The sequence below is a fragment of the Leopardus geoffroyi genome, chromosome E1 (assembly GCF_018350155.1).
Source record: "Leopardus geoffroyi isolate Oge1 chromosome E1, O.geoffroyi_Oge1_pat1.0, whole genome shotgun sequence".
Lineage (NCBI taxonomy): Eukaryota > Metazoa > Chordata > Mammalia > Carnivora > Felidae > Leopardus > Leopardus geoffroyi.
Window position 1 is genome coordinate 50,259,932 of NC_059330.1, and position 25,491 is coordinate 50,285,422.

Consider the following 25,491-nt stretch of genomic DNA (forward strand, 5'->3'; position numbering starts at 1 on the left):
GATGATATAAATCGGTCCTACTCATTATCTAACCTGTTGTATGTGGCCAACTCTGCAGTGATATTTACTGTACGAGGGACCCGTTCAAGACATCTTCATGAGATGAAGGTAATTTGATATTATCCATTATGTCCATTACTTTTCTTGGTTTGAAAACATGTTATCAATTTCCTTAATTTGAAAACAAAGCAAGCTCTGGGCACACACACCGCTTCTCCCCCTTGCCGCTCAAGCTATTTTTTTTTTTTTAATTTTTTTTTCAATGTTTATTTATTTTTGGGACAGAGAGAGACAGAGCATGAATGGGGGAGGGGCAGAGAGAGAGGGAGACACAGAATCGGAAACAGGCTCCAGGCTCTGAGCCATCAGCCCAGAGCCTGACGCGGGGCTCGAACTCACGGACCGCGAGATCGTGACCTGGCTGAAGTCGGACGCTTAACCGACTGCGCCACCCAGGCGCCCCCCGCTCAAGCTATTTTTAATGTAGGTCTTTTTTGCTGCTCGGGTTTGTGTTTCAAAAGATCTTTGATGATAAAAACCAAGAGTAGATTTAATCCCTATTTCTCACCTGTATTGTTGATGACCAATAGACTGGTAAGAGGAGTCTGTGAGGGTTGTTCCACAGAAAGAAAATACATACTGGATGAGAGCTCCCGACAATGAGTGGAATGAGATAACGCAACCACTATCTTCACAAAAATGGTAGGGATTAAAGGAATACCAAGTAACAGTAACCTAAGTAAAAGAAAATTAAAATGCAAGTCTAAAACATCTTCCCTCCAACTATTTAAGTCACAAAACATGCCATAGAAATGCCAACTTTGGGAAATTCAACATACAAATATGGCGGTTAGTTACATAAAATGACAATGACGTTAATCTGAAAGAGGGCTCAAAATTTTTCATAAATCCTATCACACTGCGAGATTTCCAAGGATAATAAGAGCATCAAAAGAGAAGGTGAAATCCAAGTGGGTTCCTCTGGTGGGTGTGCTGGTTGATCAGGACAACAGGGAAAACATTGGATGGGATATCAGGAGCCTCTAACAGCCTAGCTACATAGTTTTAAAGGGAAAGAAGCCTTATTTCACACTGCCCTCAAACTTGCAATGTGTACAATTTCAAGCACCATTTTAACTTGCATCAGCTGTTGTTTTGTGTATACTTTAATTTTCATGAAACTAGATGCCATATTTAATGCACAGTTTTCAGGTCCTAGAATGCATTCTTCCAGCTCAAACTACCAGTTGGAAATCTCTCAAGTAATCCTTTTGTTTCTCTAATTAAATTTGGTGAGTCCACTCTTTGCAACGACTTCTTTCGCATCAGACCTCAGCCTCTACCACCTTCTCCCTTCACAGGGGAAAAATGAAGTCCAAACTCTCGCTGATCTTATCACCTCCCCTCCAAGGACAGAAAACATTTCCATCCCCTCAGTCTGTCCTTCTGCTGTAATAGATGTTATCTCTGCTCACTACCAAAGCTCAGTTCTTCTCAATACTGCTCTGAACCCAGACCTTTGCCACCCACCCTGACACCTTGCTTTGTTAGCTCATCTTTCATTGTTTTCATCCTACTGGCATATTCTTACCATGGCTGAAGCATTTTCTAATGTCTCCCATTGATTAAGGGTGGGGGGGGGAGGCAACAACAAAGAAAAAAAAAAAGAAACTTCCCGACTTCAATCTCTCTTCAGCTATTACCTATCTTTCTACTTCCCTCCATGGCCAAGCACCTCGAAAGAGTTATCTATTTTCAGATCTTCTCGTCTTAAAACCTTTCATGACTTCCCTTTTTGCCAAATACAATTGATGCTTTCTGCTCTAAGCTGGGGTTCTCTCCCTCCTATTTACTAATCCCTTCACGTTTTCCAGTCTTGGCTCAAATGTGACCATTTCAAAGAGGCCAACACTGATCACCTTATTTAGAATTATAACGAACCCCTAGCTCCCACCAGCCCTTCCCATCCCTTTACTCTATTTTGTGTCACCTACCATATAATTTATGTAGTTTCTATATTTGTTATTTGTTATCTTTTCCTCCCAGCCAGAAGGTAAACACCACAGCACCTAAAACAATGCTTAGCACATAAGAAGCTTCAATAAGGATTTGTGACATAATAAATGATCAACATATTTATTGTGTAATTAGTATTTAATTAGTATGTTTCTTCCCCACACGATATAAGTCTAAAGGCCTTTTCGGTTGTACTCACTTCTGTAGGATAGTACTATAGGCACTGGAAAAACATTTATTAAACACATGAAGAAATTAATAGACTTGTTTTCTTCACATTTGAACTTTTCAGCTCATATTGACTAGAGAGATTTAAAGTAGTCTGATACTGGGGTGCCTGGGTGGCTCAGTTGGTTCAGTGTCCGACTCTTGATTTCGGCTCAGGTCATGATCTCACAGTTTGTGAGTTTGAGCCCCACACCAGGATCTCTGCTAACAGTGTAGATAGAGCCTGCTTGGGATTCTCTCTCTGCCTCGGTCTCTGTCCCTCCCCTGTTTGCTCTCTCTCTCTCTCAAAATAAATAAATAAAGTAGACTCAACGAAAAGAAAGCCATTTGATACTTACAAGGACAAAAGAAGTTTCCTCTCATGCCTTAACTTTAAGAAGCGAAGCCTTGCCATTGCACACACCTGTCGTCTCCAGAGAGTTCTGGTACTGATGGCCTTTCTCAATCCAGGAAGAGAGCAAGGAGCCTGTTGCATTTCAGACTCAGTTCCAGCATCCCTTGTCTCATTGACTTTCTCCTGTTTCCAAATGCCAACATCTAGTAAACCATTATAACGGGCTACGCTATTTGTACTTTCTCTTTAGAAACTTTGAAAACGACACCAGAATATTTTGAAACAGTACTTTTAATAAGTTAAGCTACTGATATCCATAACTCTTACATTTAAAATGTGTCCTTCAGACAAATGTAATGGATCCAATTCCAATGAGTGAGTATATTAACTTTTGAGACTGAGTTAGGCTTCTTGGGAAGCATTTATTCTTTCAAACCAATAGCAGCGTATTACCAAGGGATTTTTGCAAAGCGAGTTTTATGCGAAAACACGAGGATAAATGTATGTAACTGAGTTTCTAAAAGGTCTGCTCTGTCATCTGGAGCTCCTCCACAGAATTACTGATGACTGACACCCCAGTGACTATTTCAAGACTCTGGTTTTAAGGAATAGAAAGTCCATGAAAGACCTCTTGTTCAAATCCCACATATGCCTCGTGGCAGCTGTTATGTCTTGGCTAATCACTCAACTTCTCCAAATCTTAGTGTTCTCCCTGCATAACACAGTTATGATGGGAATTAAGAACAACATAATCCAACAGCTGAGCACAATGGCTGGCACATAGTTAGCCCCGAAATGCCTCTAATGATTATTATTACAAACCGAACTAAGGGAACATATCATCTTATCAAGTTACCTGTTGTTAATACATTAATGAGAATTAATTTACGAGCTAAGTAAGAGTACATTTTTATAGAGAATGGCAGGTAAGAGACAAAGCCAGGACTCATGACACTAGCAGGAAGCTATTGATGATAAAGGGCAAGTGGGCATTGCAAAGGGATGTGAGTGTTACTGCCATAAGAGGGAGACAAATGGGGGCGCCTGGGTGGCTCAGTCGGTTAAGCGGCCGACTTCGGCTCAGGTCACGATCTCGCGGTCCGTGAGTTCGAGCCCCGCGTTGGGCTCTGTGCTGACAGCTCAGAGCCTGGAGCCTGTTTCGGATTCTGTGTCTCCCTCTCTCTCTGACCCTCCCCCTTTCATGCTCTGTCTCTCTCTCTCAAAAATGAATAAACATTAAAAAAAAATTTAAAAAAAAAAAAAAAAGGGAGACAAATGTTACAAAGTAATTACCCAGCACCAGGTCTGATAATGTTAGATATAAAATAATTACAATACTTTTAGTGGCACCTGGGTGGCTTAGTCAGTTAAGCGTCTGACTTTGGCTCAGGTCATGATCACGTGGTTCATGAGTTCGAGCCCTGCATCGAGCTCTCTGCTGTCAGTGTGGAGCCCGCTTTGGATCCTCTGTCCCCTTCTCTCTCTGCTCCTCCCCCACTTGCTCGAATGTGCTCTCTCTCTCTCTGTCTCAAAAATAAATAAACACTACAAAAATTTAAATAAAAATAAAATAACTATGATTCTTTTAAAAGCAGGCAACCCTATTTTATACCTAATAGACACTCCAGGCAGAATTCCACATAAAAATCTACAAATATGACAATACATGGTGATTTTCTGTTTTTTTTCTTTCTTAATTTTTGCTAGACATGCATTATTATACCTGGCTCATCAATTGTTGATTTGCCTTCTAGATTCAAGAAGACTTCATTCAGAGTTGTCATGGAAACATCATAATTCATTATGCCCTGATTAGAACACTTTTCAAGATCCCTGTAAAGATCTAAAAAGAAGAAAGTAATAAATTAATGCAATTAAAATTGCTGATAAATACACTGAAATCCCAAAGATCACTCAGAATAGATAAATCTAAAAGCATTTTCAAATTAAAGCTGCCACAATAATCCAATAAAAACATCCCCATGTTCTCTGGTCCTTCAAATCAATTTTATTATTTTAAATCTCTTTTTTATTTCAGAAGCTTTAACATTTCTTGTATCACCATGGCCATGTGTGAGTATGTATGTCTACTTAAAAAGTCATCAAGCGGCTCCTGGGTGGCCTCGTTGGTTAGGCATCTGACTTTGGCTCAGGTCATGATCTCGTGATTCGTGATTTCAAGCCCCGAGCTGGGCTCTGTGCTGACAGCTCAGAGCCTGGAGCCTGCTTCAGATTCTGTCTCCCTCTCTCTCTCTCTGCTTCTCCCCCACTCACACTGTCTCTTTTTGTCTGCCAAAAATTAATAAAGGTTAAAAAATTTTTTTAAAATAAAAAAAATAGTAAGGCCTTATTTAATCTGTGTCTCTAACAGAAATGAAAAGTTTTTGCTCTTTCAGAAAAGAGGTATTTCAAAGCTTCATTGAATGCTGACAAAGAGAGCAAATCTGGGTTTCTCAGTGAAATACATTCATGGAAATTTTAGTTGATCTCACGTGAAAACCATGTATCTGATAACAGACTTCATTATGTTGAAAACAGGAGGCAGAGCTCTTAGGAATAAATATTTTCACGGGTATAAGCTTTCAAATCCAACTGACAGAAGACAGAATGCATGCACACTTAGCTGTAGTCTCTGCGACCATATAGTAAGTTACCTGGAAACTTGTTTGTTCTTTCCAAGGGCAAAAGATACACAAGTTTTTCTTCACTTTCTGCTCTTAACTTGGCATCAGGGACGTGCCGCCTGATGAGGGATGTGATGCTCTCCAGATTACACATTTCATTCCTGTGTAAACTAAGGTTACAAAAGAAGCAGAAGTCTTTTGAATTCTTCTCCAACACCATGGCTCATCACAAGACAGTTTTCCATTCAATAACTTGAATATATTACAGGCGTCTCCTGCTAACTTCAGGAATCAGGTTCCCAGAAATCAGATATTCTACTTCCAAGTGCTAAATGGTAGCCTCGTTTGAATTATTTTAAATGGGAAAAAATACAGGTATTACATGTCAATCCCAAACCCCCAGCCAACTTCCTGAAATGTAACCAAAGTAAGTTGAAATTTCAGTATACATATGATATGGATAGACAGACAGCAGGCTGGTATGTAAATACATATATATATATAATATATATATATGTATTTATATATTATATATAAATAAATAAAATATATATTGAGATATGTATATATAAAATCATGATAGGATGTAAAGTACATGAAACATTACTTCTGGATCATTAAAAAATTAATAGGGTCTTTAATAAATAATTGCTTTTTTTGTAGCATATGGCTTCTATTCATGCTAATAACTTGCTTGTTGATACGCTGTGCTTTCTAAATTATCCCACGTGATATTCTGACATCAAAGTTGATTCTGACGCATGAAGATGACTTGGAACACAATTTCAGACTTTCAGGGCCAATTGTTTCATTAAAAATTACTTGCTTTTTCTGGGCGGGGGGGGAGGGGGGCGCCTGGGTGGCTCAGTTGGTTACGTATCCGATTCTTGATTTTGGCTCAGGTAATGATCTCATGGTTTGTGAGTTTGAGTCCCACGTAGAGCTTTGCACTGAGAGTGCAGAGCCTGTATGGGATTCTCTCTCCACACCTCCTCCCCCACCCCCCACTCCTCCCACACTATCTCTCTCCCACTCTTTCTCTCTCTCTCTCAAAAAATAAATAAACTAAAAACATTTTTTAATTATTGCTTTTTGAAAACATAATTATAAATTTTATATATTAGCCAAGAAATGTTTTATTGAAAGATGTATAAGCATTTGGAAATCTACATGTTTAAAACCAAGAAACAACCAACAAGGAACATGTCAATGTGGGAGATACATTGTACTGTGTATTGTAAATCAATTTCCACCAAATATTAGGTTGGTTTTCTTATACCTCTAGAGGATTACATGAAATGCCACCCCTTGTATCGACAGTCATATTAAAGAGCTACTCCCATGGGCGCCTGGGTGACTCAGTCGGTTAAGTGTCCGACTTTGACTCAGATCATGATCTCACGGTTCATGAGTTGGAGCCCCGCGTCAGGCTCTGTGCTGACAGCTCAGAGCCTAGAGCCTGCTTTGGATTCTGTGTCTCCCTCTCTCTCTGCCCTTCCCCTGCTTTCACTCTGTCTCTCTGTCGCTCAAAGATATAAACATTAAAAAAAAATTTTTTTTAAAGTTACTCCCAGAATACATTACCTTAAATGATATCCAATACCCCATTTTTGCTTCAGAAACAAAGATGACCCTGCACATTTCAACTTCCCATTAGACAGAAACACTTTCCTATCTGAGTAGAAAGAAAGAAAGAATAAATTATGTGAATTCCTTATATGGGTATATTCTCTGCTCTGGAGACCAACACACTGAATGGGTTTTTCAGTATGAATGTAGTCTCATATGACTGAGCTCCTGGGTACAGCACCATTTCTCATCCCCATGCCTACTTTGAAGCAGGACTCAGAAATTCACTGTGTCCCTCACGGGTTATCCAATGGCATAAAACATTACAAGGAGGCCCAATCTTCAACTCTCCCTTCGTGCACATACTTTACTATGTAACTTTGCAGTGTTCTCTCACCATGATCAAGGAGATCTGCTCTACCCCTTGATATCTGCCTCCACCATGCAATTTTCTTTGGCCAATGCCATGTTAGCCTACTTTGGCCAATAGAGGCTTGAAATGGGCTTATGCATTGGGACTTGGTCTCTAGAGCCTTAGTCCCTGCCATGAGAATGCCTGGGGTAGTCTGCTGGAAGATGAAATACATCTAGAGTGGGGCTGTCACCTAAGTCACCTTAGGTTATCCAACGGGCCTTGCCAAAGGCCATTCAACTACCAGACATAAGTAAGTGAACCCAGTCAAAGATGGGAAAATCTCTCTAAGCGAGCCCACCCTAAATTGCCAACTCTCCAACTTATGCACTAAATAAATGCTTATTGACTCAAGACACTAAGTTTGGGGATGGCTTGTTTCATAGCTTTATTGAGGCAGGAAGTAGTGGACATGGAAGTCAAGTATATTTTAAGGAAACTTAGTATAGGATCGTACTGCACGTCAGACAGTAAACTTTCTCTTCTTTTCACGGCGTCCGTTTCTGACTTAATTTGTTCCAAATTCTTCCTCCATACCCTTTTCTGGCTCACTGAAACTAGTCCTCCACCTGCCACTATGTCCTAGGCAGAACATTCTCCAATATTGCATCTTCGTACCCTCGATTAGTGAAACAAAGATCCTCTTAAGAAGGCAATGAAGGCTTGTAAATTTAGAAAGTTTTCCCAGCGAAAAGTTTTTTCTACCCAATAACAAAAACTATATGAAAGTTAATATTGGAGTTTCAAAAATTTTTAAATGTACTTGTGATTAATGTAGACAGTGAAAAAAGTTACAGACAAGAAGATACATCAAGCACAGGTCTAAGAACTCAGGGGGAGTGCTTGCTTCGGCGACACATATACTAAGAACTCATGGGGAGCTCAGCATTCCTCTGAAGCAAAGTGCCTCTTTAGAATGTCATTACTCAAATGGACTTTAAGCAAGATTTTCTTTAAAAAAAAAAAAAAAGACTATAGACAATATCTCTCATGTTAAGTCCTTAAATAACTAGTTAGAAGAAAGAAGCCAAGAATCACCAGCCAAGATGTCAGCCTCATCCATAATCTGGGTACTAAAAAGGATCACACGGTTTTGTTTTCCGCTCCTTGAGGAGGTTCCAAACTTGGTGCTTTGAAAAAGGATCCAGTCCAGTAGTTGGCTCATCCAGCAGCAAAACCTACAGATGAGGAAGAGTATGAAAGTATCTTTCAGTTCCAAGTGAGGACCTTCAGAAAGTTGCATGGAAACCCATATAATTCCTAGATTCAAATACAGCCTTCCACGGGATTCCCCAGAGGCTTGTATGGCCCCCTATCACAAATTTCCTCTCATATTTGGTAGAGTTTAGACTTTAATGATAGCTTGATATCCTTCAGTACAAATTAATTTCAAAAAAAATTTTTTCCCTCTTACCTGAGGATCTCCTAAAAGGGCAATCCCAAGTGTCAGTTTTCTCTTTTGTCCACCAGTCAATTTTTTAGCAATAATGTCTTGCGTGTTTTGTATGTCCAATTCCATTATGACTCTTTTCACCTATCAAAAAAACCCATCTACATAATACAAAATATTTTACTTCAATCAGTTTTTCTAATAACTAGGAGAAATCTATTCTAAGAACTTCATCAACTTTATTTATGAAAAAATAAAGTAATAGTTAAAAAAATATGGTCACAAGGGACGCCTGGGTGGCTCAGACAGTTGAGCGACCGACTTCGGCTCAGGTCATGATATCACGGTTTGTGGGTTCGAGCCCCGCGTCGGGCTCTGTACTGATGGCTCAGAGCCTGGAGCTTGCTTCAGATTCTGTGTCTCTCTCTCTCTCTCTGTTCCAACCCCGCTCGTGCTATCTCTGTCTCTCTCAAAAATAAATAAACATAAAAAAATTCTAAAAATATGGTCAAGAGCAAAGTAAAGTATTTTCAAAGCCACCAATTCGAATATGTTCACCTACCTCTTGTTCCACTTCCTTGGACTGAATCCCTTTTATTTTAGCAAATAGCCTGAGGTTTTCTCTCACAGTCAGAAAGTCAAATTGAATATTGAATTGTAGACAAAATCCAATGTTCATTCTAGTTTCTTCCATGTTTGTTATTTCAGAGAGTTGGGTATTATAAATAGTGGCTGATCCTAAAATAGAAATTTTATTTTATTTCATTTTATTTTAATGTTTATTTTGAGAGAGAGAGAAAGAGACAGAGAGTGAGTGGGGGCGGGGCAGAGAGAGAGGGAGACACAGAATTCGAAGCAGGCTCCAGGCTCTGAGATGTCAGCACAGAGCCCGATGTGGGGCTCGAACTCATGAACCGTGAGATCATGACCTGAGCCGAAGTCAAACGCTTAACTGAGCCACCCAGCCACCCCTAGAAATTTTATTCACCACCAGGATAGTAACTCTGTGAAGTGATAATATGGGATACTAGTTGAAGAAACCTCCCGTTTTATAATTGTATAATTAATACATTTAATTTCAGATTATTTAATTTCAGAAATTCAGATTATTCTCAACACAAGTATCAGGGTCTATGGCAATGCCAAGAATACAGGGAACAGCAAACAATAGCAGAGCGGAGATACAAGCTTTCTCATGAATTTATATAAATATGAAATAAATATTTCCTATTCTAAATTACTCAACTGTGTAAACAGCCTGCTTAATCAGCCGCTTGTGAAACTATTTCCTTACCTTTCGTAGGAACAGACAACCCACTAAGAATGTTCAGCAGTGTCGATTTACCAGCGCCGTTATGTCCAAGGATTGCGGTCACTAGTCCTTCATATATGTCAAGAAATATGCCTGTTTTCGGGGCGCCTGGGTGGCGCAGTCGGTTAGGCGTCCGACTTCAGCCAGGTCACGATCTCGTGGTCCGTGAGTTCGAGCCCCGCATCAGGCTCTGGGCTGATGGCTCAGAGCCTGGAGCCTGTTTCCGATTCTGTGTCTCCCTCTCTCTCTGACCCTCCCCCGTTCATGCTCTGTCTCTCTCTGTCCCAAAAATGAATAAACGTTGAAAAAAAAAATTTAAGAAATATGCCTGTTTTAGGATAAAAGGTGAAAAGTAGCCTTTGGACCATATTCAGATGGAATGGACCTTAAAAAAGTCACAAGAGTCAAATGTATCTTAGCACTTTATTTCACTGGTATTCGGAGATGTGCCCTGTAAGATGACGTATTTAGTTGTGTCTATTTATGAAGAAAAAAAACCTTAATTTCTCCGGAGAAATTGGATCAAGACTGAGAAATAAATGTCTGTCTTTCTCCCTGCCCAAATCCTTTGAGTGTCAATGAATATATCAATTTGATGTTAAAGAATAGCCTTTGCTACCAGGAATAAAGAAGAGTAAAGAGAGTATTTGCTTCCTGGGTAAAGGAAAGCGGTGTGGAAGAACATTCTCACAGAGGCTCCCAGAGCGGAGACAGAAGGGCCAGATATAGAGGGAAGGGGTATTTATTCGATATTTGGAGGGAGGGTGGACCAGCTGAGGAGAGGATCGTAAAGTTTCCCCAGGCACTGGTCACTGTTCTGTTCCGTATGACAAAAGTATGGACGTGGCCTCTAGAGGGGGTCTGCTGGGACCCAGGACATGTCGCAGGCATTTTTTTTTTTTTTTTTATATGAGTGCTTAGGACTTGATCGTGTTTTTCTTTAATATTTGAAAAATTATCTGACTCCATGGAGAAACAATAGAGGTCCATTAGCATCCTAGAACTTTTAGAGATTCTCTAAAGATTGACAACAGATGGAATTCTATTGCCAGAGAATATAAAAACCAGGCAAACCGCTGCCCAAAACAGATGATGGAAAGTTCTCTGAAAGTAAAAACAATGCTGGTGATACTTCAAGCTCCGTTTGACAAATCTAAGTCACAGATTATAAACTTGCCTAAGTGGTGGGAACGCAAACAGGCGCAGCCGCTCGAGAACAGTGTGGAGGTTCCTCAAAAAGTTAACAATAGAACTACCCTACAACCCAGCAATTGTACTACTAGGTATTTATCCAAAGGATGCAAGAATGTTGATTCAAAGGGGCACATGCACCCCAATGTTTAGAGCAGCACCATCGACAATAGCCAAATTATGGAAAGAGCCCAAATGTCCATCGATGGATGAATGGATAAAGATGTGGTATACACACACACACACACACACACACACACAGTGGAGTATTACTCGGCAGTCAAAAAGAATGAAATCTTGCCATTTGCAACTATGTGGATGGAACTGGAGGGTATTATGCTAAGCAAAATAAGTCAATCAGAGAAAGATAAATATCATATGATTTCACTCATATGTGGAATTTAAGAAACAAAACAGATGAACATGGGGAAGGGCAGGAAAAATAATGTAAAAACAGAGGGAGACAAACCGTAAGAGACTCTTAAATACAGAGAACAAACTGAGGGTTGCTGGAGGGGAGGGGGCTGGGGATATGGGCTAAATGGGTGATGGGCATTAAGGAGGGCACCTGTTGGGATGAGCACAGGGTGTTATATGTAACTGATGAGCCACTAAATTCTACTCCTGACATCATTTTTACACTATATGTTAACTAACTTGAATTTAAATAAAATGAAAAAAACCCAGCATAATTAGTACAGTCCTGTTTTTTTAAATACTATATGTAAATATATTATCGAGGACTATCCCTCATAGCAGAAATGTGGTTTTAAAAAATTTTTCTTTTTATCTATATTCATCCTCTGATTTTGCACTATGACTATTTGTATTTTCAGGAAGCAAAAAAAAAAAAAATTATTTTCATTAAAAACATCATCGGGCGCCTGGGTGGCTCAGTCGGTTGAGCGTCCGACTTCAGCTCAGGTCATGATCTCACAGTCTACAGGTTCGAGCCCCGCATCAGGCTCTGTGCTGACCGCTTGCTCAGAGCCTGGAGCCTGCTTCAGATTCTGTGTCTCTTTCTCGCTCTGCCCCTGCCCCGCTCATGCTTTGTCTCACTCTGTTTCTCAAAAATAAATAAATGTAAAAAAAAAAAAAAATTAAAAAAAAAATCACCAAAACAATGAAGTTTTTCTCTTTACCTTGCAATGCTTCTACGTTTTCAGGCTTTCCATCGTATTCTTTTCTAATATTTCTGATTCTGAAAGAAGATTAAGCAACTTTGAGGTAAGTACATTTTTGGATAACATAGATTATGTTAACTGCCAGTACTATAGTTTGCAATTGCACCTGAACCTCACAAGGTAGGGTGTTGCCTTCGTAATGGGATCCAAGGAGGGCAGTGGTAAAAGCTCATACCGCCCCCCAAAAGCTTTGCCCGGACCTGCTCATACCCTTATCAAACTGGGCATTTCGTGTGCTCCACGTGTTGTCCTCAGTTTGCAAATGAAGAAAAAGCCACTATTGTTAGAAAGGAAGGAAAGAAGAAGAGGAATAAGAAGGGAGGAGGCGGGAGAGACTTTCCCTCAGTCCTGCACCCCTCTCCAGCTATTAGTTAACTGTTCATCTCCTTCACGGGCACATTTATCAAAATATAGTCTCTACTCTCTATTTCCACTTCTGTATCTCACGTTTACTCCCAACCTAAAGCAACGTAGCTTCTGACCCTACAACTCCATTGAAACCATCCTCAGCAAAGACACCAATGACATTCTACTGAATCCAATGGACGTTTTCCAGTCATTGTTGAATGCATGCTGTATTAATGGAGCACCTGGGTGGCTCAGTCAATTAAACATCTGACTTTGGCTCAGGTCATGATCTCACGGTTCATGAGTTCGAGCCCCGCGTGGGGCTCTGAGCTACAGCACGGAGCCTGCTTTGGATCGGATCCTCTGTCTCCCTCTCTCTGCCCCTACCCTGCTCTCACATGCTCTCTCTCAAAAATAAAATAAACGTTAAAAAAAAAGAGATGCTGTATTAAGTATTTACTTGCTCTTTTCTTCTTTCAAGGCTTTATTTCTTTGGCTTCTACCTTCTTGATTTTCATATCATTCTCTTACTTTTCTGCTCAGCATACTTTATGGATTCCTTAAACTGGATTCCACACTATTCCACTATTTTTCTTATTCTCAAATCTCTGCTATACAATATTACCCACTCTCACTGCTTCAACTCTTACTTAGATTCTAATGATTCCAAGATTTGTGTCGTTATGGCTGTCTTCAAAGTCTCAAAGGTACAGCTTTTTTTTTTTTTTTTTTTTTAACACTTATTTATTTTTGAGACACAGAGAGACAGAGCATGAACACGGGACGGGCAGAGAGAGAGGGAGACACAGAATCTGAAACAGGCTCCAGGCTCTGAGCAGTCAGCACAGAGCCCGACGCGGGGCTCGAACTCATGAACCACGAGATCATGACCTGAGCCGAAGTTGGCTGCTTAACCGACTGAGCCACCCAGGCGCCCCTCAAAGGTACAGTTTTTTGCTGTATCTCCTCACCTCAAAACCACACAGCGTATATTATTTTTTCCCTCTAAACCACCCCCACTTCAGTTCTCTATGTCATTTGGTGTTTTCAGCATCCACCCAGGAATACAAACTAAATGCCTAAGAAACGTCCACGATTCTTTCTTTACCTCTTTCTTACCTCCACCTGTGGCCCACACAATTATTATAATTTAACCTTATGGATTTATGAATGTAACTTTATGAATTTATTTGAATTTATCCCTTTGTCACTTGTCCGTGACCTTCCAGTCCAGATTTTTGCCGTCACTCACCTCGACCTCCGAACTTGATGGTCAGTTATCCATTCGCCTCAGCCTAGACCTTTGTCTCCAATGCAGAGGGCACACCAGGGACTACATTTCTCAGAAATCCTTCTCTGTATTGGACTTAAGAGACCTTGGGCAAGTGAAGACAGGCCATTGTTCCCTGAAGGTCATGGGGGCAGACACATGGGCAGACTCCAGATTTGTAGCAGCTGCTCAGACTTCTTGACAAACCCCGTTTTGCTGCCGCAGGTTAAGAAAACTGGTGGGCATTTGTCCAGAGAATCCCCCCATTCACAGCGGTTTACCAGCAAACTTGTCGAAACCCACCCATTTCCACACATCAGGATAAGGTCCTCAGCGGCTATGCCCCTGACTTTCTGGCTACAACTTTCTTGCATCTTCCTCTTCTATCTTTAGTACTTTTTTGAATTCTTCATCCCCATACCAAACCCCTTTACTTACACGGTATTTCCAGCAACTCCTTTTCCTGACCAACCCCAGACTGACAACCTCTGACCTGTTTCCACTTCTCCAGCTGTGTTGCCTTCAAATCCAATCCATAAAGCTGTCGAACAAAGGTCTGGTTGTCCAATTTGCCCCCCTAAAATTACTTGGTGATTCCCCACACTATACAGACAGCCTGTCCTTCTTAATTTGGCAGACAAAACCCTATGTGATCTGATTTGGCCCATACCTCTCACGATTTACTTCTCCTTTTTCTAGCCTTGTGCTTTGAGCTCTGAAATGTCATTTTCTTGTCATTCTTCACACACACACACACACACACACACACACACACACACACACATATTGTTTCTTGCTGTGCTATGTTGCTCACATCATACTCCCTGGTTGGAAGAACCTTCACATGCCCCACCACAATTTCTGTGACCAAGACCTTTTCCTTCCGTAAGGCTCACCTCAATAGTTATCTCCTTCTGACCTTTCCCACCACCCTTAGGCTGGGCTGAATGATCCTTCTCTCTGATGGGTTATTCTCTGCAGTCATCTCTACCACTCTTTTTACTAATTATCTGTATAACTGCCTGCTTTCCCCTGGGCTGTGCCTGTCCTGAGGTTGACGGCCATCATTACTCTTTGAATCCTAGATCTGGCAGAGGGCTTAATGGATGATGAGTAAATGAATGAAGTAACTAATCTGCCAGCAGAAATAGTCTGATCCCGAACGATCAGAGGGGCTGGTTTGAGGCACGTTGGGCTACCAAGTATAGGAGGAGGAGCTGTCAAGTAGACGACAGGAGAGTGCAGGTTTAGACAGGCTAGAGCTCTCATATGTCCCCGGGAGTTCAGTTCATGTCAGAGTATTTTTTTTTTTAATTTTGTTTTAACGTTTATTTATTTTTGAGACAGGGAGAGACAGCATGAATGGGGGAGGGTCAGAGAGAGAGGGAGACACAGAATTTGAAACAGGCTCCAGGCTCTGAGCTGCCAGCACAGAGCCTGACGCGGGGCTTGAACTCACGGACCGCGAGATCATGACCTGAGCCGAAGTCGGATGCTTAACTGACTGAGCCACCCAGGCGCCCCCATGTCAGAGTATTAATGCCAAACTGGATCTCAGACCACGGGATAGAATTGCTGGCCGCATCCACTTAGGAGAAGTAAATGACCACACAACCATACCCATCTTCGTTGCCCCCTGGATGAATATAAGTCAGGGTTAGGGTTCTGAGCATTTATTGAACCACGTTGCTGAAAGATGAGCTTCTGGCCTGACTGATGGAACTCAGCCCTGATTTAACTTGTTAATCTAGGTAAAATTTCTGTTGTCAACACAGTTCCTGGAAGCTCATGGTAAGGGACATGATAACCTGAAATAGCTATATACGTTTTCACACAGGTGCACGGGCTGAAAAGACGACTAGCAACGGCAGAATTTGAGAAGTTCCAGCTCCAGGAAGTAGAGGGTTTTCTTCCTGATGCTTCCATGTCAGGTTTAGTTTTCTCCTTTCTCTGTCGTCTCCCTGCTCATGTCCCCTTCTCCAAGATATATTTGCCAGTCACCGTTGACCTAACTGTTTCAGAATAAGTGAACTGATGTGAGCATATCTGACTGAATTTCTTTTGGATATTCCTAACAGCAAACAGTCATCGAATGCCTATTTTGGGCCAGGCACTATTCTAAAATCTTTACGCATGGTAGCTCATTTACTCTTCATAGCAAACTTTCTACCAGTGTTATGCCCATTTTTAAGATACAGAAATTGAGGCACAGACCAGTTAAGTAATTTAGCTGGGATCACACAGTTAGCAAGCAGCAAAGCCAGGATTCAAATTGGGTGGTTTAAATCCACAGACCACATTGTAATCACCATGCTCCATTTTCTTCTCAGAAAACACTTTTAAAAAAATAACCTCACAAGAATGGAATGTCTTTTAGGAGTATTTCTCAGTAATCTCTTTTAATAGAAGAAGCAAACACCTAGAAAAGCAGGCACTAAAACATGATGAAATTAGGAATCAGGAAGTCATTGTCTATGCATCTTCCTGGGTTTCCCTGAAAACCTTTACTAATGTTTCCCTCTGCATCATTTGTTATTTCTATGCCCTTTCAATCAACTGCACCCACGTGGATAAAGATACAAAACTAATATTTATCCGATTCCTATTATGTAACAGGTATATTTAATTATCTCACTGCTTCTTTAAATTCCTCGAGAAGAAGTCATTATCCTGCTGAATTACATTACACTTTTCTGAGAAACGAAGAAAATGAGGTTCAGAGATCTCACATAGTTTAGCAAAAAGTTACCAAGCTCCAAAATCATGAAGAAATCTTTGACTTCAAAACCACAATCTGTACACTCTCTAAAGGTAGATAATCCAAGTTTGAAACATGTGTGTATTATATGCACTATATATGTGCATACATACTTATCACAATGTGAGTGTATTAGAAGACAATGCAGAGAGGAGATTGTAAATGGTGGGGATAGAAAGTAGAAGACAGAAAATAAGAAAATAACTAGGGCTGCTGAATTTTGCTGCTGATAGTGTTACTTTTTATTGAGTATTTTTTATTGAGTATATTGAGTATTTTTTATTGAGTATATTGAGTACTTTTTATTGAGTATATGAAAGTGATACTTTTTATTAAGTATTTATTTATTTAGAGAAAGAGAATGAGAGAGAGAGAGAGGGGCAGAGAGAGAGGGAGGGAGAAATCCCAAGCGGCCCCACGCCCAGTGCAGAACCCGACACGGGGCTCGATCTCACCACAGTGAGATCATGATCTGAGCTAAAATCAAGAGTCAGACGCTCAGCCAACTGAGCCACCCAGGAGCCCCAGTACTTCCTTTTAAAACGATGAATGAAAGAAATTTAGAATGATGGCAGAAATACCTGAAAGAATGGAACTTTCAAAAGCACATCATCTTTAACATTTGACCTGTGGTTGGTCCCTTCTACCTTAGTTCATTCCAATTTTACCTATAAGTGTACATAATTGGTTAGGTACCTTATGGCTTCTTTTCCATGGAACTCCAGAGGCACCGGTTCAAAAGAGTCATCAGGGTAATGCTCGGGATTGATTTCGTCCTCAAAGACTTCATGATGGGTGTTTCGATGTTGGGACCAAAATGAAGACTTTAGGAAAAACAGTGGTGAACACGGGTGGCCACCTTCATCTGATCAATCAAGGCACATATTGTTATACACTGAACCAATCATCTACATCAGTAAAGAAAGACATTTGTCCTAGTGAAGCCTGATGCCAGTGTTTTCTATACATTAATGATTTATTTTTTCCGGGCTTAAAAAAATTTTTTTTTTAAAACATTTATTCATTTTTGAGAGGCAGAGAGAGACAGAACACAAGCAGAGGAGGGGCAAAGAGAGAGGGAGACAGAATCCGAAGCAGGCTCCAGGCTCTGGGCTGTCAGCACATAGCCCAACACGGGGCTTGAACCCATGAACAGTGAGATCATGACCTGAGCCGAAGTTGGCTCTTAACCAACTGAGCCACCCAGGCACCCCTAAAGTGTTATAAGGATTTTAAGTTACGACAGTGTTTTGGCCTTTGATGAAGTCTCAGCTCTGGTTCATCAAAATAAAAAAGCTTGTCAAAGAAGATAAAGTCGTAGCTGTTGGAAATCGTATGAAACATCAAGGACTTCCTCATTCTCGGGATTTCCAGACACTTTGATGTTTATAAAGAGAAGTTGTGTAAACTGATTCCTGCCATAGTATATGAAGAAGTATTTTTAGAACATAGAAAAATGAACATTGAAAATAATGAGTATATCAGTCACTATAAATCCAAAGCCAATCTTTTCAAAGCCTGAAGAATAAAACAAAACAGAAAAAATAGTTATTAAGAACAGAGAGGTAGACAAAAGGCTGGATACTTGCTGGCATATAGGAAAATGGTAAAGAGGAAGAAAATTAAAATTAAGGGATAAGAAGTGGAAAGATGGGAAATATTAAAAACCTATGAGGAAAATGAAAGAAATACAAAGCACAATTTTTCATTTATTTGATTTTATAGAAAAAAATCTTTTTTCAACCAGAAAGAGAATCCTTAAAGTTTTTAATGGCCTCATGAGATTACACAAGGATTTTCATCAAGGTGGTTCATATCATTCCAAGGCAAAATGGATTTTATGTATAATTGACTAAAAATTGTTGGACATTCAAATGGACTTACATTTTAATGGTAAGAAAGGAGACTAGAGCAATAATTAATAAGAATTTCAGCCCTGGATCTAAAGATGCAAAGTAAATAAAATGAGATGGCATTTTAATGATGTCGCCACAAAATGGGAACTTATTCGTGATAGAAGGAGGAAATGTAATCGATTTCTCAGAGACTACAGGATAATTTAAACAGCAGAGAATCTTCACATCATGCTACACGACAAGCTATTACTGGAGGCTAATGTAAGGGGATAAACTCGAGCACCTACCACTGGAAAGAAAAGCTAGGGGGGGAGCAGATACAAGACACAACTTCTAGAAGTGTGAAAACAGACAATGTTGGAGACATACAGAAAAATACATGGGGAAGGTACCTCTAGAAACTTGAACGTCCTCAAAAAGAGAAATGAAAAGGATCACGTGCTGTGGTTCTAGAGATATAATGTGGGAAAGCAGAAATGCTCAAGAGTGAAAATATGTGGAAACATCTAGAGCAGAAGCAGCCAGAGAGGGAAATTATACTGTGGAAAAGCAAAGGAAACATTTTCAAGATGCAGGGAACCAAAACTGAGAAATAAGTTCGAGTTATTCATAGAAATTATGGCATTTAAAAATAATACCTCAGTAGTTGCATGAATTTTGTGTACTCCTGCTTTGCTGTCCTAATTAAGTGGCATTCTCTCCACTCCCCCAGTAGCCAAGACCAGAAACAAGAGCCACCCTGATCTCCTCCCTTTCTCACTTCCTCCAGCTCATATAGGATTAACTACCACATCAGATTGTTTCTCTCTCCTAAGCATCTCCTGAATCTGTCCTCCCCTCTATATTACACTGGTCTCCCTTTTGGTCCCCCTCTCTCTCTAACACAGATGATTACGATGTCCACCTGCTTTGAGCCCATTCTCCACACAGCTGCCAGAGTGATCTTCCTAAAACACAAATCTTATCAGTGAAAGGTCCTACAGAAATTAGATCAATCTATTTCCTGCACCAGAGGTTCTAAGACTCTTGGATTTCCTGGGCAAACAATATTTTTTTTTTTTTTTAATTTTTTTTTTTTTTCAACGTTTATTTATTTTTTGGGGGACAGAGAGAGACAGAGCATGAACGGGGGAGGGGCAGAGAGAGAGGGAGACACAGAATCAGAAGCAGGCTCCAGGCTCTGAGCCATCAGCCCAGAGCCCGACGCGGGGCTCGAACTCACGGACCGCGAGATCGTGACCTGGCTGAAGTCGGACGCTTAACCGACTGCGCCACCCAGGCGCCCCCAAACAATATTTTTTTAAGTAAATATATTGCATTCATTAAGGACAGTTACAAACCTTCTATCTTGCTATGATCGCCACTGCAAAAGAGAAAAACCTATTTTCACTGCAAAAATATGGATATTTAAAGGCTATAATCTCATCACGCGGAAGACAACTTCCAAAGGAAGAATTAAGGGACAAAAATAAGTTTCGCATGATTTCTCATTTCAGCAAAAACAAGAGAAAACATGGTCAGGCATGACCACCAATACCGGAACTGCTCTGGAGAACCAAATCCCAAATTCTGCACGGGACCTCTCGAGGTGGCAGGAACAGACACCTACAGAGGGACTTCCTCGGAGGTTAACCTCAGCATCTTCGGGATCTTTACGTGTCATATTGCCCTCTGTATAGCTGTGCACAGACGTGTATTTGGAGAAAATCTCCCCTTCCAATTTCTTGTTAGTTGGTTATTAATCCCTACCCTAAAACCACATCTCACAGCCAATCTATGCACTGGCTCTACCTAACGATTTTTAATTTCTCCTCCGCTACGGCTGTCTCCCATTGCCGGGTACACATACTCTTCCTTTAGGCTCCACAAAATTTTGTGCGCTCTTGTCCACCAGGTAAACTTTCTCATCCTTGAAGCGCAACCGAAACTCTTTCCTCCAACCTTTTCGTGACCCACCAACCTTAGAACTTACCCTATCAGAGAACCTTGTGTTATCCTCTCCTATCACACTTCCTACGCTACATTTACTTACTAATTTACAGAAGCGTTTCCAGCGCTAACTGTGAAAGACTGCTGACCCACATAAATTTTAATAAGCAGTTATGTGTTAAACAGGTACACAGATGAAACCTGATATCTCATTCGTTTCGATTTCACGGGAAATTTGGGCATAGGAAAAGAAGTATAAGTGTAAAAACATTTAAATATAAACTACTCTCAAAGTGTGGGTTTGAAAGATGTTGATAGAAATTTGGAGTAAAGGAAACAGAGTACCCAAATAAAGGGAAGTGAGATTGAATCAAATTTATGGAGCAAAAAAAGGAGGAAGAGGAGGAGGAGGTAGAGGAAGAGGCTGAGGAGAAGCGGAAGGGGGGCAGGTGGGGAGAAGGAGAAGAAGGAAAAGAGGAAATAGGTTTTTCATTTGAAGCTGAGGGGAAAACAAAAGAGGACATTCCCGTATTCCTTCATCTTATGTTTATTGAGAACTTCTTATGCACGAGGTGGTCTCTAGAAGGAAAAACACATTGTTTATCCTGAAGAAAGTTAAAATAGGAAGACAAACATATGCATTTATTTATTTCACCAGAAATTTATTGAGTACCTACTATGTGACAAAGACTACTCTAGACGCTTGGAGATATCAGTGTAACGAAAAGCAAACATTTTTTTTCCTCAGAGGACTCACACTCTAGACACAAAAGACAGGAAGTAAACAATAAACATAATGAATATTGAATTTTGGTAAAACAAAACCAAACACCAAGCAAAGCCAAAAAATCAAAGGGGGGTGTTCAGTCAATTTCAAAGTTTTAATCCAAGTCCTGCTAACTCTGTTCTTGGACCAGTCATAGAACCTCTCCCGACCACTGTTCTGGCGTTCTCTAAGACATGAGGCCTGTTCCAAATGCTGAACTAAATACTGACTGCTAAAAATTTCTGGTTATATTAATACATAGGAAAGGGAAAAAATTGAATTCCATTTTCCTGGACATAAATCCTACTTATTGTGCCTTCCCGTAGTGGAAGATGGAGGCTAGGGGAGTACCTGAAAAGAAAAGTAAGCTAATTATTAATGCATAGAGAACTTAATAAGAAAAAAGTAGATATTTACCTATTAAAATACAAATTAAATTCTAGATGGAAATATCAGAGAAAAAAGTATTTTTTTAAGTTTATTTATTTTCAGAGACAGAGAGAGCATGAACAGGAGAGGGGCAGAGAGAGAGAGGGAGAGAGAGAATCTCAAGCAGGCTCCACACTGTCAGCACAGAGCCCTAGGAAGGCCTCGAACCCACGAACCTTGAGATCCTGACCTGAGCCGAAGAGTCAGATGCTTAACCAACTGAACCACCCAGGCACCCCCAAGATTATTTTGAATGTAGAAAAAACACAAAAATTGAGGACAAATAGGTAATACGGCACAGAGTTGTGACAGGGGATAATTAACTTCAGAGCATTAACAACGATGTCTCCCTGGATTCACAAGACGGAGTTCCGACTTTATCTATGAGGCTCCTGGGCCTGGCAGGCTAAAAACAAATTGACTCGATAAACAATGGGTAAAGGAGAAAATAAGAAATTCCAAAGGAGAAAAGATGATGAGAAAATGGAGAAGAGCCTAGCCCCAGTTTAGCTGGCTACACTTTGAAGAGTTCCGCAAAAAGGAATTTTTAAAACCACTGCCATGAGTGCAGACATCAGGAGAGTAGATCTGGGAGTTTAAGGTCCATTTTGCAGGCTTGAAATGACAGTAAATTTTTCTAATTACTCTTTTCTTTAAATGTTTGTTTATTTTTGAGAGAGAGAGAGAGAGAGAGAGACAGTATGAGCAGGAAAGGGGCAGAGAGAGAGGGAGACCCAGAATCGAAGCAGGCTCCAAGCTATCAGCACAGAGCCCCTCTGCGGGGCTCAAACCCATGAACCGTGAGATCATGACCGGAGCTGAAGTCGGATGCTTAACCGACTGAGCCACCCAGGTGCCCCTCCAATTATTCTGACACTAGAATCAGCCAATTTTTGACTGTGACCTGCACAAGGCAAGGACACATATTACCTTGGTTTTCAGGGGTTCCATATACTATATGCTACTTTTTGTTCAAAGAAGAAATCTCATTTAATTTTAAGAACTTGTTTATTTACAAGGATAATTTTGCCAAATAATTTCAAAGGCAATTTGCTGAATGCATAAGAAATACAGTATTTCAAAATGATAGATGATGAAATTTTAAAATGAAACTATACTAATGGCACGAATAAAAGGCATAGGGGATAAAATTCTAAAATAATAGTGTAATAGAGATGAAGAACAGGAAACAAATAAGAGTCTGAAAGGAAACTATAAATATTTTAAAAATAGAATACCCGGGTTAGAAACGAGGTAAAGAAAGACACCAAAATAATAGGGTTTGAGGGGCGCCTGGGTGGCTCAGTCAGTTAAGGCTCCGGCTCTTGGTTTCATCTCAGGTGATGATCTCACAGTTGGTGAGTTCGAGCCCCACATCAGGCTCAGCGCTGACAGTGTGTAGCCTGCTTGGGATTCTCTCCTCCTCTCTCTCTGCCCCTCCCCTGCTTGGGCACTCTCTCTCTCTCCCTAAATAAATGAATAAATAAACTTAAAAAAAATAATAATAGGGTTTGAAAAGGACAGACCTATTCATACTCTGACACATGAGAAGGAATTATGGATGACTACAGTTTGTGGATTTTATGTGGACAAAAGGGAATAGAAGTATATTAGTTCCTGGGATTATATATGCAATCTATGTAGGAATTTGGTAATAATTTGATAATAATTTAAAAGTCATTTGTAGAGTTTATTTTACTAATTTTTGTAACACCATTAAAAGCATTCTCATTAGCCTGATTGTAAAAGATCATAAAAAGAGGTGTGCCTGGGTGGTTCAGTCAGTTGAGTATCTGATTTTGGCTCAGGTCATCATCTCCAGCTTCAGTGAGTTCAAGCCCCACATCAGGCTCTGTGCTGACAGCTCAGAGCCTGGAGCCTGCTTCCGATTCTGTGTGTGTCTCTCTCTCTGCCCTTCCCCTGCTCATGCTCTCTCTCTCTCTCTCTCTTTCAAAAATAAATAAACATTAAAACAAAATCAAACTGACTGGGTGGCTCAGTCGGTTAAGTGTCCGACTTCGGCTCAGGTCATGATCTCATAGTTCATGAGTTCAAGCCTCATGTCAGGCTCTGCGCTGACAGCTCAGAGCCTGGAGCCTGAAGATTCTGTGTCTCCTTCTCTCTCTCTGCCTCTCCCCTGCTCGTGCTCTGTCTTTCTCTCGAGAATAAAGAAACATTAAAAATAAACATTAAAAAGGTCATAAAAAGAAGGAAAAGAAGAGGTCATCCATTAACTTTATTTAACTGTGTTTTTTCCTTCATATTCTTGAGATGCAGAAGAACAAGTTTCCTAGAGCCAAATATTAGCAAGAGTTGTTTAATGAACTATCTTATCGTCCATTAGTTCAATTCAAGCACTAAAAAGCATCATCATAATCAATAGCTGTTATAGTTATTTCTTTCTCTTTCCCACCTACAACACACACACACACACACACACACACACACACACACCTACCTTTATAAAAAATAAAACCCAAAACAAATACAAGTTATTTTTAACCAAAATATTTTAACCAAGCAATTCTGGTCAGACCATTAAATAGTGGGATGAAAACGAGGAGATGCTATTCTTTTGAAACTTTTTCCTTTTCTCTGCCATCAGAAAGGCTTCTTAAATTACAAGTAGACAAATATTAAGACATTGCCTTACAAGAAGCAGAATTGCTTTAAATTCAGCTTTAACCACAATATTACTTACCAGGCAAAGCTTGCTCAAAATATAACATTAGTATCAGATAGAAAAGAGCGTCAAGTGCCAAAATGAAGAAAGTAACCATCATTACGTGTGACTCTCCAGACGGATCAGGAAAAGTAACGCCCATCAGGTAATAACCCATGTGTGAAATCTGACATTAAAAAGAATAAAATGACAGTTAGATGAACCCATAAAGCTAGAGGTTTTTTTAATTAAATGGTGCTGCCTAGACAAATATAATTCATATCTTAATAGCCTTTTTTTTCAAACACGCACAGTGAACTTGTTAGTAGTATTGCTTTTTTACAAATAAAATTGTCACAAGAGTGGGAAATGCTATAGAAGAAAGTAAAGCAACCGAAGAATAGAAACTTAACGGACTAATTGATTATCACAGAAGGTTTGAAGAAGGAGATTTAGAGAAGTGGACAAAACGAACATATTCTAGGAAGAGAAACTCAGAGTGGGCAGTGAAATTAGAAGACATTTAAAGGAAATATAAAAATGCTGAGGATAAGGTATTGTGGAAACATTATAGGATCAAATAAGTATTGAAGACTCGAAGAGACTAATTTTAAAGATAATAAAGATAATAGCTCGCATTCCCACAGCATGTGTCAGGGACTGCTCTAGCATTATGCGTGTACAATAACACGCTCGGCCCTCACATTTACCCCCATGTATAAAGGTGACTTCTACTCACATCCCCATTCTGCAGATCGAGGTGACTTCTACTCACATCCCCATTCTACAGATCGAGGTGACTTCTACTCACATCCCCATTCTACAGATGAAGAAAGGGAGGCTACGGAAAGCAAGGTTACCCAGCTGGTACGTGGGCAGAGCTGAGCCTGGTTCCTGCACTCGGTCTCCCCTTATTACTCATTGTTACTCATAACCTCCACACTTAACTGCCTCTTTAAAACGGGCGCACAAATCAGGGGCGTCTGCGTGGCTTAGTCAGTTGAGCGCCCGACTTGGGCTCAGGTCATGATCTCACAGTTGGGGAGTTTGAGCCCCGCGACGGGCTCTGTGCTGACAGTGCGGAGCCCGCTTGGGATTCTCTGTCTCCCTCTCTCTCTGCCCCTCCCTCACTAGCTCTCTCTCTCAAAAATAAATAAAAACATTTAAAAAAATTTAGATGGGGACACACATCAGTAAAACTGCGTGGTCGGAT

General features: G+C 40.4%; 1 protein-coding gene across 1 annotated transcript in view; it reads right to left on the minus strand.

The window, feature by feature from the left end:
• Positions 1-25,491, minus strand: part of LOC123602930 (ATP-binding cassette sub-family A member 10-like) — a 66,893-nt gene that overhangs the window by 30,429 nt on the left and 10,973 nt on the right. Inside the window, 13 exon segments of the mRNA XM_045487246.1 lie at positions 569-735; positions 2,583-2,781; positions 4,302-4,421; positions 5,233-5,372; positions 6,787-6,877; positions 8,222-8,276; positions 8,278-8,361; positions 8,598-8,717; positions 9,136-9,311; positions 9,868-9,978; positions 12,219-12,277; positions 17,333-17,501; positions 24,318-24,465. Coding sequence (XP_045343202.1) covers positions 569-735; positions 2,583-2,781; positions 4,302-4,421; positions 5,233-5,372; positions 6,787-6,877; positions 8,222-8,276; positions 8,278-8,361; positions 8,598-8,717; positions 9,136-9,311; positions 9,868-9,978; positions 12,219-12,277; positions 17,333-17,501; positions 24,318-24,465 — 1,639 coding nt within the window.